General features: G+C 47.8%; 1 protein-coding gene across 2 annotated transcripts in view; it reads right to left on the bottom strand.

The window, feature by feature from the left end:
* KCTD9 (potassium channel tetramerization domain containing 9) overlaps window positions 1–17,190 on the bottom strand; it is a 411,318-nt gene that overhangs the window by 36,936 nt on the left and 357,192 nt on the right. For both annotated transcript variants that reach the window (XM_069617594.1, XM_069617595.1), the window contains one exon: window positions 5,593–5,726. In XM_069617594.1, coding sequence (XP_069473695.1) covers window positions 5,593–5,726 — 134 coding nt within the window. The remainder of the gene's footprint in view (window positions 1–5,592; window positions 5,727–17,190) is intronic.

Below are 17,190 nucleotides of genomic sequence, written 5' to 3'. Positions count from 1 at the left end.
CAGTGGGATTACTTCCTGCAGAGTTACCATATAAAACTTTTGAGGTCCGACAAATTTATTTGCTGGGCGAAAGTCTAGCACAGGGCGCATGGTGAGGTCCTTTTTGGGTACAAGGAAGTACACTGAATAAATAGCCTTGTTTACCTGAAGAATAGGGACGGCTTCTATGGCATCCTTTTCCAGAAGTGCTTCCACCTCTTGTATTAGGATTCGCAGATGGTCTGGCGTCGTGATTTGGGCAGTCAGAATTGTGGTGGTCGGGCGAATTCCACACAGTACCTGTGGGCGACCATCTTGAGAACCCACTGGTCTGACGTTATCCCCTCCCATGGCGAAAGGAAAGATGTTAAACTCCCCCCGACCAGGGTGACATGGGAGGGGACCTGGATCCCTAGGTCATTTCTGACAAGAGGCTGTGGCTCCCCTGAGTTGGGGACTCTGCCCTGGCCTTTCCCTTGCGCTGTCCCCTGGGTGGATAGTTGGCGGGGGTGCTGGATGTCTGCCCTGAGTTCCAGGTATTTCACGTATTATACAGATTGTGTGTGGAACGGGATTGGCCTCGAAAGGACCTGCAGGAACCGTTTCCCCTCTTGGGGGAGGGCTTTTGGGTGATTTACTGAAGGGACTTAAGAGTCTCATGCTCCTTTTTGGCAGTCTCTAGGGCATCGTCGACTGCTTTACCAAAGAGATTCGTCTCCTCAACAGGCTTATTAATTAGAGCTGCTTGGGTTTCCGGCTTCCAGTCTGAGTTCCTGAGCCAAGCATGCCGTTTGAGCAGGGTGCCTTGAGCTAGCGATCTTCCCGCCGTCTCTGCAGCATCTAGCATGTTTTTTCAGTACGTTCTGGTTGACCTGCCTGCCCTCGGTCACAATGGTAAGTAATTTGGTGCTAGCGGGCTAAGCCACCTTCTGGAGACCTTCCTGCAGTAGATTCCACTCCACATCGGCATAACTAGCAAGCTAAGTAGTGTTTGCTATGCGCGTGGAAAAGGCAGCTGCCGTGGTGATTAGTTTTACCCAAGGGGTACAGCCTTTTCGACTCCTTATGGGGAGGCGTCCCTCCTGTAGCAAGGGGTACCGGTAATCACTAGTGATTGTGGCATGGCCCTTAATGTATGTAGGGTCAGTAGGCGATGAGCAAAATCATTTCTCCACCCTGGGATCCTAGTCTGGGCTGGTGTGATCAAGGAAGGAGCCAATCTCCTCTTAATGGAATTCAGAAGAGGTATGGCTTGGCTGGAAAGGGGCATTTCTTTGAGGATATCCTCCACAAAGTCCTGTTCAGGCAAAGCCTCCTGGGTGGCTATTTGAAAGAATTCAGCCGCCTTTCTTAAGATGGCGTTGAACGCCATCTGATCGTCCACTGGGGAAGTCTGGCGGGCTGGCGTGGAGGGAGAAGAATCCAAACATAGGACATCAGGGTCCTGGTCATGAGTAGGGAGCGCCCATGGTTCCACCTCAATCTGGTAACTGTGCTCCCAGTCTCCTGTGGGTTCCACCTGGTCACCTGCAGTGTAGATTTGTAGGAAGTTAGAATCCTCCTCCTCATCATCATCATCATAATCATAATTGTCCTGATACATGTTCTTCTGGATCCCGTCTTCGGGGTGGATGGAACTGTAATCCTCCTGAGAAGGTCCTACATTTCTTTGAAGATTAGAAGCAGGCACAGAGGGAGGGTCCTCCCGAGGTCTCTCGGGGGTAGGTGGCTCTGAAAGTGAGACAAACTTCTCCAATCCGTTCATACGCCCTTTGAATTTTTCTCTGGTGCATCTAGATGAACCAGAAGGGTGTAAGGGTGGAAAATGTTCATTTCCCTCCCTATGGCACCGAAATTGGTCTCCAATAGAGCTAGACAAAGGCACAGGACTCTCTAAGTAGTCCTCGCAAGCATCGGGGTGCTGTGACATGTCTTTTGACGTGTCCGCGGCCTGCTCCTTGTGCTTCGTCGTCTCTTTAGACCTCTCCTTCAGCCCCACTGCCGAAGCAATCCTAGCAATGCTTTTGGAGATGTTCGGCGACTTGGGGCGATGTGCCAGTTGACTAGGAGGCCTTCAAGGGCGTCAGAGTGCCAGCCATACGGGGTTCGACATGCGCATGTGTTTTGGAAGTACCACCCTTTGGTTTGGAAGGCCCAGTCACAAGACGCTGCTGCGGAGGCAGGGAAGGCTGTTAATCTTGAAGATTAGAGGATCCTGTTGAAATTTTCGGCGGTCCGGTTGGCGTTTTTGCCCGTTTCGACGTAACCGTCAAAACCGGGGTTGTGTGTTTAGTGTGGCTTCGATCTTGTATGCCCATGTCGCCGGGTGTTATCCCCATAGTGTGACTTGCGTGAAGCCTAGCGGGGTCGGGGACGGGCGTGGCAGACCTAGGAGTGTCCGTCGTGAGGTCGATGGCATCCGACACGGATGCCTGGTCATCACTAGTACCCCCGTCACTTCCGGTGAGTGCGGCAGTGGGGGAAGATGATCCAGCCCGTGACATGCCATAGGCCGTCTGTAACGCTCACCTGATTCCCGCAGAGGCGCCGGTCTTGACTGGGTGAATGCCATATCTTCAAAGGTGATGTGTAACACACGGTTGGCTCTTTGGGCTGGACCTCTGTGCACTGTATGTCTGACTCGAAGAGTAAGATGTCTTAGGTAAGTGAACACTGAGCTCTCCATCTGCCTCGGGGCAGGGTGCCGTAACCAGTTTCTTCACTGGATAAGGGTGCAGGCCTCTTGACCTCAGAGGACTGCTGTCCGTCGTTAACTGCACGAACGGTAAGTTCTGGGCACTTCAAATGTCTTAAAAGTCTTTTGTAATGATATCTCTTGTTTTGCAGGGTTCCGGCGATGGCGGATGGCGGGCTGATGAGAGTTGAGGATCGAACCCGCGTGAGGAATAGAAGCGCCTGGAAGCACGTAAGTAAGCGCTTGTAGCCTGCTTCACGATGCGCACTAACTGTCCCTTTTATCTTGCAGGTACAAGTTCGGAGCTTTAGAGAAGCTGAAGGGTGCTGGAATACCCACTGGATTCGGCATGGGAAGGAGTAATGGCACGTGAGTAATAAAGTTGCCCAATGTCTTTAAACGCACCTTCTTTTGTCTTTCAGATGCGGGATGCAGCGCCGAAGGCCTCCGGAGCGTGCGAAGAGCTGGTAAGCTTTTGTCTTTCAGATGCCGGAATGCAGTGCGAAGACCTCCGGAGCATGCGAAGAGTAGGTAAACCTTTGTCTTTCAGATGCCGGAATGCAGCGCGAGGCGTTGGTGACAGCCGATGGACCAGGTAAGAGATGCGCTGCCACTGAAGACCGTAGTGCTAACCTGTTCTTTCTTTGTCTTTACAGGCGCTGCTGAAGACTGGATTGCAGGATGGTAAGCTTTTGTTCCCTTAGGCCCAGGATCAGAAGCAGAAGACACGATGAGCGTTCTGCTGCAGAGAATGCAGAATAACGCAAAGCAAGATTCATCCATCGGGTGTGGTTTAAATAGCCTCCTGTAGTGCTTAGGTGTCTCAGCCACGCCTAGGTAAGAAAAGAGTTCCTGCTTTCCAGAAGAGTTCCAGTGTTCTGAACCTAGGGAGTGGCTCCTGCCCCACCCAACGGGAAAAGTAGTCCCAAACAGAAGAGGATCAGGGGTTCAACTGGCAGGTAAGTAAGCAGCATGGTCTGCTGCAGGTAAGTCCACCCAAGCATTATGAGCCCGGCGCTTCCAGCGCTGGGACTGGGCATCTTTATGAGCCTGGTGCCACTGGCGCCAGGACAGGGTCCAAAAGGTCCCAATTGGGACTGGCTGGCACTCGGAACCGGGGTTATGGGTCTGCTTCCACGGGAGTCGGGCAAGTCCTGATCTTTTGGAAGCAGAGATCATGACACCGCCCACCGCTTAACTTGGAGCTCCATAAGCATTTTAGGGCGCAGGCGTTTACAGGGCGCGCACTGCGCTTCATCGTGGTCAAGGAGTAGACAATTATTGCAGTTAGAGTGCTCGTTCTTCCAAGGATATCTGGCACTGCAAGAGGGGAAAAACCTAAATTGTGTCCTTTCCATAGCAAAAGGCAATAGAAAGCAATGACCAGACCTAGAGGGCAAAGGGAGGGGTGGGGGATGAGAGACATAGCTGAAAGGATATGGCCACCCCGACCCCACTCTCCCTATTGTGTAGGCCAGATCTTGGGCATCAAAAGTCCAGCGCAGTCTTCAGCGTAGTGCAGGAACCACTGTCGAAATGACTTAATGGGATAATCGACAAAGTCGATAGACAAAGTGATAAAAGTCTCTTAGGAAAGTGCTCCGCAATAGGGCGACCAGTATTCTGGGCGGAAAAAAACAATCTGGGGGACCTCGGCACGTGAGGGATTTTGGGTACACTACACGTCATGATAGGGATAGTGTTACAGACACGCCTGCTGACGTCCCCTTTCGGTCCCCGAAAGACAAGATGCAATACTCTGCAGCTACCACTGGATGTCGGACCATATGCACAGCATGTGATTCTAAGCAGATTAACAAGCATCAGAAGCATGTTTACATTTGACTGTCTAAGCCTGTGCTTTGCAATGATAAACTGTCAAGCTATAAAAAACCATTTGTTATTTATTATGAATATAATGGAATATAATTAATAGATTAAACATCCAGAATCATGGTTTTTGATCCGTCCAAGTTTTATTCTATGTAAAAGACTTGGCCAGGGAGCACTCACCCATCTCTTTGAATGTGCATACTCCCACCCCCTGCTGCTGGAGAAGGCGGCCTCATAGGTCAAGAATGGATGCAGTAGGGATGTGAAAGGGAGAGTCAAGTAAAAGCATATATTTTGATTGAAATGTCCTTTGTAAATCACTTTAGAGGTTAGAAACATGATTGTAATATAGATAAGCAAGTGCACGGTCATTTACACAGAGATAACGTTAGTATTGTGATCTCAATGCACACTGAAAGAGTCACCTTGATTGTCTGGATACCGCTACCCGTAGGTGAACCAAATTTGGGAGCTATTTCTCAATTTACCTTCTTTGGTGAATCGGTGAAATGTATGAGCCTGGGCAATCTGCCTTTGAGGACTCCAATTACTGCCAGTCTTTACAAACAATTTTACACACATTACAACCATTTGTATGAAGCCCTTAAGAAATAGAGTGAAATCTATTCCATTCACCAGCTCACACTACACATTCATATTAATATTAATGAATAGCCATACGGTTCAATAGAAGTCCAGGATAACTGTTGGGAAGGTTGATGAACGGCTGATTTCAACAGTCAAGAACATTTATCATACCAATGATGGCCCTAACAGAAGACTATACCTCAATCAGGGAGTGTAGGAATAGAGTCATTTGTATTTATATCTTGTTGTGTAATGGCAATAGTTTTTCACTTTGAATACAGTGAATTGAAGAGGGATAAATTATATTTTAGCGCTCTTCAATACAGTGGATTCAGTTTGAGAAACTATTGCACATTACAAAACAAGCCTGGTGTTATTTGTAATACCATGGCTGCTAATGGGTTCTTCCAAGAAACCAATCCCTTGGTGATGACACCTATAGGGGATCTGAGAAAATGTCTTCCAAACATACTAATCAGAGAAGACCTAAAGCTCACCTCAAGATCAGTCCCGGCCAATGTTGCTCCTCGCAAGTTGCAGTTCTTCAACTTTGCATTTTTCAACGTAGCAACTCTTAAGTTAATTCCAGTCATCTGACTACCCTCCATGTCGACACCCTTTAGGTTTGCTCCTGAAATAAAAAGGTAAATGATACAGGGACAAGCATGGTACTCAGAACATCAAGGCTATCAACAAAAATTGCATTAAACACTCTTTTAATGCTCTCCCAAACAGTAACTCAGACACTGGGTCGGGACAAGATGTTTACAGATGCAACCATAGAGTTCCCTGATATCACTGCTGTGATATTAACACATTCATGTTGCTCCCCATCCCTCATTAAAAGGCTTTTGTCTCACTTTGTTTGCAGGCTGTGAAAACGGGAACAATACAACAATTGAAACCAATAATTTGCATATGTCAATTAAATTGAGTGATCGGCACACGCCCACTGAAATAAGCCCTCTTGGTGATCTACCAGTAGGTCCACAATTCAGATTCCCACAAGTTTCGACAACAACCACATCCATCCAAAATTGCAAGAAAGAGATCCAGTTAACACCAACAGCATTCTAGTTATAGCACCAAGTGGCAAACTATTTCAAACAAGTTCAATAGTGTTTGCTTGGGGCACTGTTGAGCAGCTGAGCTGTAATGGTGGACTTCGTCTTAGCTCCGAGTGGTGCCGGGCATTTCGGCTTTGATTGCCTTACCCGACACTCCATCTAGGGTCTGCTGACACTTGCTGTGCCTCTGATGGTGGCTGTAGTGCGGGGAAACGGGGACCGCTCTGAGACGAGGCAGCATTACGGATCTCTGCAGTGGACCGGTGAGAGGGAACGGGTAGCGGCCTGCCGACATCCCCTGGTTGGCTGCATGGCTTCCCTTCTCTGGGGAGGCCTTGCAGGACTGTGGCGAGGACCCACCACTGCATCACCCCATGAAGGCAGAGCCTCGCTGCGAGGTTGCACTGCGCCACGGGACGGGGAGGAGACTGTGCTACGGCGCAGTAGCAGAGCTGGTCTACATACAGACCTTCCTGCCTGGCTATTTCTGATCTACCTATATGAAGAGGGTATAGCCCGGGCCCTGACACCCCTTGCACCAGGGGTGGACTGGGAACCAAAAGAGGACCTAGAAATAATTTTCTAAGTGGACCCATATTACACATTTTCAGCAAGTCCAGCCATTTTCCTATGGGAAAATTTGGAAATACCACACAAAAGAGGCCCAGGGTACAGAGGACTACTGTGAAATCTCCAGAGTTCCCTATAGGCCAGTCCAGCCCTGCCTTGCACCCTGGAGATCTGAGGCAGAGCCATAAGAGGATACCAGGACAGAACAACACCGTTCAGAGCTAGGCAAACTGGAGATAGGGTTAGGATGTGTGTGAGAGTGAGGGGTCATTTAGGCCCCCCTCACACATTCAGCACAATGTGGACCACTTGCTTGCACAATAGTGGGGAACGCTACCATTGCCCGCGTCTTAAGCGGGGCTGTTGTGGGGAACACTTGGCGTCCATTTTGTGTGCCCTCGGCTCCATCTTTGGACTATGCCTCACTGCGATAATACGTAAAGGCTTCTCTCCCCTTTTGCAGCGCTGCGCACTCCGCGCTCATGGCCCCCACCTTTTCTCACTCTGTCTGATAGCTTCACAGCTCCATTTCTCACGGATGCGTCAGGGAGAATTGAAACAAATATACTAATGTAACATCTCACTCTTCCTCTGAGATCACTGTCCTGTGTGTGAACCAGCACGAACCATGCCTTGTAGCTCATCTATCTCCACAAACCTGCCTGTGCCCTCTTACCCCCGCTGTTGGAAAATGACTGCTAATGTAACCCTGTGCCCTCCTAAGGTATTCCCTTGATGTACCAGAAGTGTGACCCTGCTGAGAAGCCCACCCTAGTGTGCCCCCTACTAAAACCAGACCTCTATCATAGTATATTGCACCTCAGAACTAACAAATGTCAGCATGCCCCATAGTTGCTTTGATGTGCCCAGACCCACCCCATGATCAATGTTATCACACTGACCTAGACCCGTAAGCCTGGTACTCCATATAAGTCATAATGAATGATGCTCTGATTTTATGCATGCAATTTATAGGTTCAAGAACATTTACTTAAGCTTATACTAATGATCATGGTTTATTATATGTCTAATGGTAGTTTCTTATGCTGGCTTAGTTAGTGTCCGCCCTACCTCACCGCAACCTCACTCTCACCCCTCCTGGTCGCCGGCAGCCGGATCACGTGATGTTCACCCTCCTGCCAACGGGGCAAGAAATTCGGATGAAGCAGCACATATTGATCCATATGCATATTTAATGTCCAGCCAATTCGGCAGTGGTTTAGTACCCTGTGTTAAGTGTGACGCAGATTTGCTTTCTATGTACAACATTTTGTAATGTTTGCCAGAGCGCTCTCAGGGCAGCAGAATTCTCTGGATGCCAATTCTTTATAAAGAAAAACTTAACTCTTGCAACCTGTTCTCATAGTCATTCCCCATTGAGGTGTTTCATATTCATTTGTATTCGCATGTGTAAGTCGGGGAGTGAGCCTTCATATTTTACCCCCATAGAACCCTATGGAGACCTGGGGTGGGGTTATCTAGGGGGAAGCAGGTATGTTTACTCACCCCTATGCTCAGATTCACACAGGGACCACCGTGGAACTTCCTGAAATCGCTGGGCCTTGTGCCTTGGTTGCGCAGGAGGAGCCCTGGAGCAACAGGTGCATAGGTCACTTTAAGGATAGGGCTTTTGGGTCTGACTAATTCTCAGTTCCAGGCTCTGTTGCCCCTGTTCTAGACATTGGACAGCTGGACACCCAAGAGACACAGACTTCAGAATCACCAGCCCGTCAACAACTTCAGAGGACCCCCAGGATACGATGCAGGCGGGAAAGACATTGATGGCCACTTGAGGAAAATGGCAGAAGACCACCATCGTGGCAGAAACGAAAACTGGTCGTGCAAGGCCCACCTTCATGGTGGAGAGCTGCAACTTCAGGGAAATGCTTCTTGCTGCTTAAGCTGAGGATTGGCGGAGTCCCAAGGTTCGACTCGGGACAGCGACTATTGCAGCAAAGTAGCCCAGGACGAAGTCCAGCTAGCCCACTGGATAGTGCCCGGACTGTTCAGAGTGCTTCGAAAAGATGGCTCTTCGAGCAGATGTCGGGACTGGTTGCTCCCAGGTGTCAAAGCACCAATTAGGTTCTTCCTGAGATCTGCAGAGACACAGGGCTTTGCCGGGCAAGTGAAGAAGGTTCTGCTCGCGATCTTCCGACAACAAGTTCCGGGTCTTCAGTCGGCTGCTCTCCTTCATAAGGGTCTTGGAGGAAGGAGTGCCCCTCTTATCCAGAATCTAGGCCGGAGTTGCCCCTAGCCCATCAAAGGCAAGAATCTGCACTATTGAAACTGGGTAGGAGCTGTACAATCATGACCGTCTAACCACTACATCTACCAAGCAACAAACACCCTCTGGCCTGAACGTGGACTGGGTCTGGACAAACCCATCCCCTACATCCGACCACACAGAGCGCCACTGTGCCTGTGAACGGTGGAGCGTTCCCAGGTAAAGGACTTACTGTATATGGACAATCCAACCACTCCAGGCCAGGAAGAAGGCCAAACTACAAGATAGCCAAGGGATGGGTGAAAATCTCGTGGCACAGCCATCTTAGAGTATATGGTACTTTGCTTCCACCCGCCCATTCTGGACACATGTCTTTAACACAAAGTTGCTAAAAGCACAGTTATAGGGGCACAACCATCTCACTTCACGTCAGGTGATCTGTGCAAGGAAAAAGAAAACAAATAAATGTAAAACGGAGAACAGAGTTCTCCTGCACTGTTAGCCAAAGGGACTGAATGGTGCCCCCCAAGCAGATGAGCTTAGCAAGGTAAGTGGAGCAAAAAGGCTTCACAAACCTCCAAAAGTCAGGAAAGGTTCAAAGAAATAGCAAATGTCCCTGAAGTGTAATGAAGGGAAAGCAGCAAAATATAAAATCTAACCCATACTGTATACAGCCAATGTAAACAAAGGTGACAGCCTCAAGGCAAGCACCTCATCAAAGTCTCCCTCCGAGAACAGGTGGTCCCTGCTCTAAAATCTCTGGGAGGACTTAGGCTGGATATTTGGTGCCTTTCAGACACTCAAGCCCCACTCTGAACTATGCTTAAGTGCCCATCTATTCCTCTACTTATATTTAGCTGTCACTCTCCCTTACCAACTCCTACTCTCCTCCCTCCTACTGTGCCCAGTTTCTCCTCTATTACACTGACGCTTCCTCCTGTGTCCCTCCAATGTTTTTCTTTATTAACTGCCCCCAACCATCACAATCATTCACTACTACCCTCCTTCGACTACCCTTCGATCCCCACTACACCACACCACTAATATTCCCCTTCTCCATACTACTCCTCCCACCTCCAAACTACCACCACTCACTCCACCAACACCCTCAGTCACCCTCCTTTCACTTGCCCAGTCCCTCTCCAACTGCTATGATCTCTCCTTCACTGTTGACACGCAATTGTAAGTACCACTCTCTTTCACCTACCAATAACTCATCTTACCCACTCCTTTAGTAGGTTTCCTCCACACTCTTCTGCTTGGTCCTTCCTTCTCTTGGTCTCTTGGTCCTTCTGCTCCTCCCTTGACCTGAACCAAAAAAGAAACACCTTCCTGTTTCCTGTCACCCTATTAATCCTCCCCTTTTGCCCCTCCATTGGCTAGCTTCCTCAGCTGGGTCCCTGGGTCAACCGTTGGGTGCTTTTTCACCCCGGCAGGGATTTGCATTCATCAAAGCCTTCAAAAGGGTGCGCTAGTGTATGGCTCACTTGGGTCATGATCATTTATGAATATACTGCCATTGCCCTGTGCCCACAAACACAGGGAAATGTAGACTGAAGGGTAATGTTTCTGGATGTATTATGACACAGCACTCGGTTTTACGATATCAGCATGATGTCTGCTCCCAAATTGAGCGCTAGTCTTTATTTTTATTTCTATTCTAACAGACTTTGAATTTGGGACATTCCTAGAACATAATTACTCTCATCAATGCTTGTTTTGGACATACACAATGTAGCGGGGAACATAATTTGAGGATCAGCAGTTTAGAGGAGTTTAGGGACTCTGCATGAAGGACGGCCAGCTGATATCTTTGGATTGTACCAGTTATGACCAGACTAAACAATGGAGCTTTGATGCGCAACAATCGCAACAGAAGTATGCGGATGGGCAGCGGGCCAACACCCAAACATCCCTCACCTGAGATGGAGGATGGGATTGGATATTGTCAACTGACGAATTAAACCGCAAGTAGATAGCTATGTCATGAGGAAAAAGATAAACTGATGAAGGACAAAGATTGAATACGAAAGTTATTGCTCTAAAGAATGGGGAGAATCAAAACTGAAGTTACGAAAAAGTGCCAAAGGTCAAGCCCTTAAGGAGTTCGAAGATAAGGTGAGCTGGAGGGCTGGTTGGGTTATCCTGGGTAGCGGGGTGGGATGTTATGCTGTCCGGAACTTGCAAGTCTTGGAATAAAGTTTGCTTGTATAGCCCACCAAAGACTAATTGGGTGATAATGTCTCGGTTCGATAACAGGTGGTATTCACGCCTCAGATCTGTTTTGTAACGCTGAATGCTGCTGGACCCTAGATTGCCTCCTCTAGAAGACCCCCGAGCACATTACAAAAGAAGTTAGGAGACCTTGTTAAAAAAACTCCAGTATCAGGAGGACGTCGCTAGGTCTGGTGAGCATGCAGGCGTGGCCACACAGGTCAGCGATAGTCCTTCAAAGGACCGGATGGTTCTAGCAAAATGAGAATCTGTTTCAGCGGTATGCCAATATAGGATGGCGATTCTGCCGGGATATGTTGTCCTGCTCTTGGGATTTGCCGATTTTATAGCAATGGTTTTCTTGGTTGTATTTTCACCCTTGGGCAAAATATCTATATTGAACAGTTACGCAGGTTGATTGTTTCTGGTAGACTTAGCATCCATGTCAATAGGTGGGTGGGCTTCTTCAGAACCCCTCCACCCCACTCCCCCAGCTTTTCTTTTTTTCTGGTTATTTAGAATGGGGAAACTTGCAATAAAGCTGATGGAATAGGGGGAGGAGGAAGCAATGCCTGGCTAAATGGAGAAATGCAAATGGTTGCAGGCTGAAAGTCCCTATCCATAGGAGGACCACTCTGCAGTGTCTCTGGTTATTGGGGTACCCTTCACTTCTCGGGACTCCTGAGGAGTGGAGTCAAAGTGTGACTGGAACAACTGACGCCTGGGCAATGGGGCAGATGAAAAATTGAAAGTGTGGTAGAAGTAGGGACAGCAACGGATAAGGAACAGTACAAACAGGTGGAGAAACTCCCAAAGAAGGCACCCGCTCATTTCATTTTTACCAAGTTGATTTTTTAGACTCCTGGCATTTTATGACGCACCACAATAAACAATTCCAATTGAGGGGGACTTTAATCTGGATAATTTGGGAACCCTTAGATGGGCGCTAGAGAAACAAAGAGAAGATAACACCTAGCAAGCGTGGAGCTGTTTCAAACTGGTTAGAGGAGAGATAAAGCATTGCAGGACGAGAAGGGTTAGGGATAAGAGAATACACATGTGCCCTCAAATAATTCAGGAAACGGAGAAGGAAAAAGGAAGGACAAAGGGGAAAAAAAATAGGAGGAACAAGAAAGTGAATCAGCAGAGGATGTTATCGAATTTTTCACAAGTGTGTGGGTAGCTGTAAGGTTGGGGCAGAGGCAGCCGCAATGGGGCCAGTCGCACCAAGATGATGCATTGCCACAAGGTCCAATGCCGGCTTTACCAACAGCCTCCAATGGCCCGGGAACAAGTGGTCAATGTGCTGCAGAAGAGGGGGCAAACGTTGACTGATACACCTCCCTCTTACACTTGGTCTGTGATTAGGGGAAGTACTGTGTATGGAAGAGAATCTCAAGTCTTTCAGGCACTTCTTAGGCAAGTGACAGCCAGCCACCAGGAGGAAGGACAGCAACAACCAAACCTTGTTACCGTAGATGTCTCAAGGACACCAGGGGATCCGAGAAACTAGCAACGGTTTTCCAAATGTTAAGGAGGAGCTGTAGAGGTTTGCAGAAGAATTGCAAGCGTTATAACCCCTCCTGGGATGACGTGAATCAGCTAATGAGGATAATCATGCCCCCTGAAGTTCAACAATGGCTAGTAGAAAGCCATGTGGCCAGCTCTCGATCAGGAATAGGGAATGCGTTAGTTCAAGCTAGGGAACAGATAGTGACCATCATTCCTGAAATATCTCAGAGAAAGACAGACTGGTCTAAGATATCCAACTGTAAGCAAAATGAAGGTGATTTGCCAGCCAACTATTTAGACAGAATGAAGGTAGTGTTTGCTCAACACTCTGGTATGGCCAAACGAGACAAGGCTGCCCAAGAAGAGAGAGCAAACTCTTTTGCTGCTAGTCTTTTACCTAAGGTACAAGCATAGTTTAGGAACATGTGCATCGGAACAGAAAAAGGAGAGCTTTGAAAGTAAATTGTTGCCTTTACAGATGCAAAGCATTCAGAGACAGGTGCAAGGACGAATGCAAAATATGCAAGGAAATCCTCAAAATGGGTTGGGGTGAAAGAGGGGGATAGGGGCCCAGCTCCCAATGGATCAGTTACGCTGACTGGACAGGTTAATGGCTACCCTGGGCAGCAGCCTCTGCAGCAATCCTGGGGGTCATGAGACCAGCAAAGGACTTGGGGTCCGTCTGACCAGCAGAGACAGCAGAGCTGGCCATGCCCAGCCGGTGGACTTTTAATTATTGTAGTCAAGAGTGACACTGGAAGAATGAGGGCCCATACAGGCCACAGTGACTATTCTACCATGGGAACGTGGGGCCAGGAAATACCTAAGTGCTGCAACAGGGAGGACCACCTCAAACCCCAAGGGCTCTGCAAGGAGCTCTGCCATGGTTTGCAAATCCTAATGTAATTTCACTAACCCCCAGAGAACCCAACTGAACCCAAACGGGTCAGGAGGATTACTGACAACAAGAGGAGGGTGAGAGACTGGAAGCATCTTTGATTCCAGTAGATTAGGACGGTCCATACTTTCAGAGCTGAATAGAAGGAAAGGCAGTAACCTGTTTGATAGACACCAGGGCCAATAGATCTGCACTTAACATGGATGCCTTTTCTGACAACCCCATTTCCACAGAAACGGCTAATGCAATAGGCAGATGTAAAACCTCATAATACATTTGGTTACTGAGCCCATTACCATCACTACAGAACCAATTACCGATCTTCAAGCATTTTTGTTGTCTGACCGCTCTAGTGAATCTGTTAGGGAGAGATTTATTGTGCAAGCTTAAGTCCATCATCTATTGCACTCCAGATGGAGTATTCCTGAATGTGCCCTCTGCCAATGCTGAGGCAGTCTTAGCCACGCTACAGGAAGAAAAGGAAAGTCAGACCATTATAGATGGTGTAGGGAAGGGTAGGTCAATAGGACCCCCCCCTCCCACTGAATGTCCCACCCTGGTTAAGACCCATGACTCGTCGGCAGCCCCCCAGGCGGCAGGGCGGCTGCAGGCCGACATGTGGGGCTGCACCACCACGTTATGTGGCAGAGCATAGACGCCATCTTGTATTAAGCCATCCCCATCTTGCTAGAAATGTGCATATCTAACCCAAGGCAGAGACACTGAACGCTGCAGAGTGACCCCCACTTGACCGTGCTCACAGAGGCCCACACTCCACCCCCCCCCCCACCTCCCACTGCATGGCAGATCTGCAGAGAACACGTTCTCAAGAGTCACCAGACGCAAGCAAACAAAATAAAACACTGTAGCTGTTAACCTTCCACAGTACATCATTGTCCCAGCCATGAACTGGAACATTAGGATGTAACTGAGACCAGCCCAAACCCTGCAGGCCATGACCCCTGCATCAAGCCCCCCCAACTATAGACGGCGTGGCGCCTCGCACCCATACCCACCCCGAAAACCCTTGCAACATGTAGAAACCATTTATGTAATATGTGCCGTGTTGACTAACGTTCGCTGCTAATGTAAAGGAGAATGGTTAAAGAGAAAAATGTGCAACCGATATTGTATATATTGAAGAGATGTACAAGGACTGAACGGCTGATAACAGTGAAGAATAACCTGTGTTGCTCTCTTTATACACTCTTTATACACACCTGCCCGACACTACCTCATGTTCGTATGTCAACTGTAGATGTGAAATGCTATGTAAAAAAGTATGATCCCCAGCCAGTACCCCATGTTCATGCAAATACACAAGTGCTTTTAGAAACCCCATGTGTTGTTAGTCGCCCCTCACCCATACGACAGTAAACCGCTTTGTGCAAGATGCCACGCACAGAGCTGCAAGGCCATTTCCCCCTCCCCCTGCCCAGGCCCTCTCTCCCGATCATGCTGGACCCGTTTCAAGCATCTGCCACCCTCCCCCGTGTCAGAGGCTGCCAGCAATAAGAGGTATAATCCATTATGTGTCTACTTTATGAAAAGCATCCTATTCAATGAGGCCTTTTGCTGCCAGGATATCTGTTCGACAGAGGTTTTCAGCCGATAGTAAGACCCCAGAGAATTCAAGCTGTTTAAACATGTAGTGTGCAGCCTTAGAAAAACGAAGCATCTTTAAAGTCACAGAATAATGAAATAAATCATCCACACTAACCCTTTAACCCTTTGCTCAAATCAAAATCCAAGACTGATTTTGATATCTGAACATACATGAATTTTTAATACATTCATAGATTAAAACACTGCTCTGCTTGCAGCTACAAAATCCTAGAAAATGTCAATTCAGATCAGCATGTTATTATGATTCTGAATGTGTAGGCCTCATGGATGGCACATTTCCGTACAAGAAATTATGAGAAAAAACAATTCAGTTGAATCTCATCCGAATTCCTAAGAGGACTAATCCACAGTTAAAAACATTCCCTTATGCCAAGGTAAAATCAATGTGACCAATCAAAGCAAAGGTGAGGGTTCTTGTGGGTGTACGTTTGTACAGGGATCTTATCACAGTCTTTGCCCAGTTACAAAAGAAAATGCTGTGACAGATTATGCTGCATGGATGGAGATTTGTTGATTGTTTAAAGTTAAACACATAGGAAGTTGGGAGAGTTCATTGGGAAGCAACAGAGGAGGAGAGCTTGTCCGAAAGGAGACAAGCCGATTGGTGTGCCACCTGGATATAGTTGATGGAAATCATCCTTAAGAAGGCCTTTTCCAGAGGGCAACAAATACAGAAGCCTTGCGGAAAAGACAGAAAACAGATTGCCTTGGCAGGGTTTGGGAGCAACAGGAAACACTGAGAAAGGAAGAACTTAACTGGCGAACTGCCTGGAACTGCCATGTCCCTACCAGTCCCAGGCCTTACAGGGGCCTGTGAACTAAGCTTTGTGGAAGGATAGTTTAAGGAAGACATGGCATCAAAAGTAAGACAAAAGTGACCACAGTTCAAGGGTGTTTATTGAACTTCAAAAAGGGTATTATAAACGCTTATCTAAACCTAAATCTGCAGTTGGGAGCAAGCTACGACCATCAAATAATATTAACAAAATCCTAGAGGAGCCTGTCAAAATAAAAGGGCCTATACTAAGAAAACCTATTGCCAATCCTTACCTCTAAATACAAATAGTGTGGGGAATAATGTTATGAAAAAGAAAGAAGTGTTCAAAATAATATGTCAGGTTTTCAGGCCGTTGGCCTACCTTCCCGACGTGTTCAGCAGGAGATAAAGCAGTTCACTCGAGCGTAGCACAGTCTCTGGCTTCTTTAGCACAAGGTTACAGTTCACTAATCAGCATCAGGGCCTTCGGAGCATAAGTCTCCTTGCTTCTCAAAGTCTCTTAACTCAAAGGGCCCGAGGCAACCAATTAATCAACAAGCTCTTCTCGCCTCTAGATTTTCAGAAGTATTCACATTGGGTGATTCACTATCCACCCCGGATCCCCTCAGCTGGGCTCAGATCCTTTAAGAATAAAATTCTGCACAGGCTTGCCTCTGCCGGGCTTGAGCCGGTCTTCCACCTTTCACTTAATCGCACAATGTTTGTGGGGTCTTCTTTTTCGGGCGACTCATGGTTCACCCCGGATCCCCCTCTGCTGGGCTCAGATCCCTTGAACACAATTAGTCTCCCTAAGCCAGGCTGGGACCAATGTCAATTTTACATCAAGTATCTGACTTTCGAATGTGCATGGGGTTTGGCTTGACCCGTTGCAGGACTACTTCAATTTCACAATTCTATTTATTTTAACGTTCATATCCTTTCGGTTGGGTACCTAACAGACTTTTGAATGAGCACCTACACGATGCCAAACCACTGTCTATAGTATCGGTTCATAGCTTCAAAGTTCATTCACTCATCTGCTGTCTTAATAATCTTCTTTATACAATGTTGCCGCTTGCAACCTTGTTTTCCCACACAGACCGGTCAGGTATCAGTCTCCCCAACTCACCGGCTTGGCTGACTTTACTGGTGCCGCTTTGTTGTAGGAGCCAAGCACAATACCACGGCGGCAAACTCCCTGCCTTGACTATTGATGCGGGTGAGCCC

Source organism: Ambystoma mexicanum, chromosome 10 (assembly GCF_040938575.1).
Source record: "Ambystoma mexicanum isolate Mex_15411 chromosome 10, UKY_AmexF1_1, whole genome shotgun sequence".
Taxonomy (NCBI): domain Eukaryota; kingdom Metazoa; phylum Chordata; class Amphibia; order Caudata; family Ambystomatidae; genus Ambystoma; species Ambystoma mexicanum.
The sequence above is the reverse complement of the archived record's forward strand: the minus strand, read 5'-3'. Positions and strand labels throughout refer to the sequence as shown.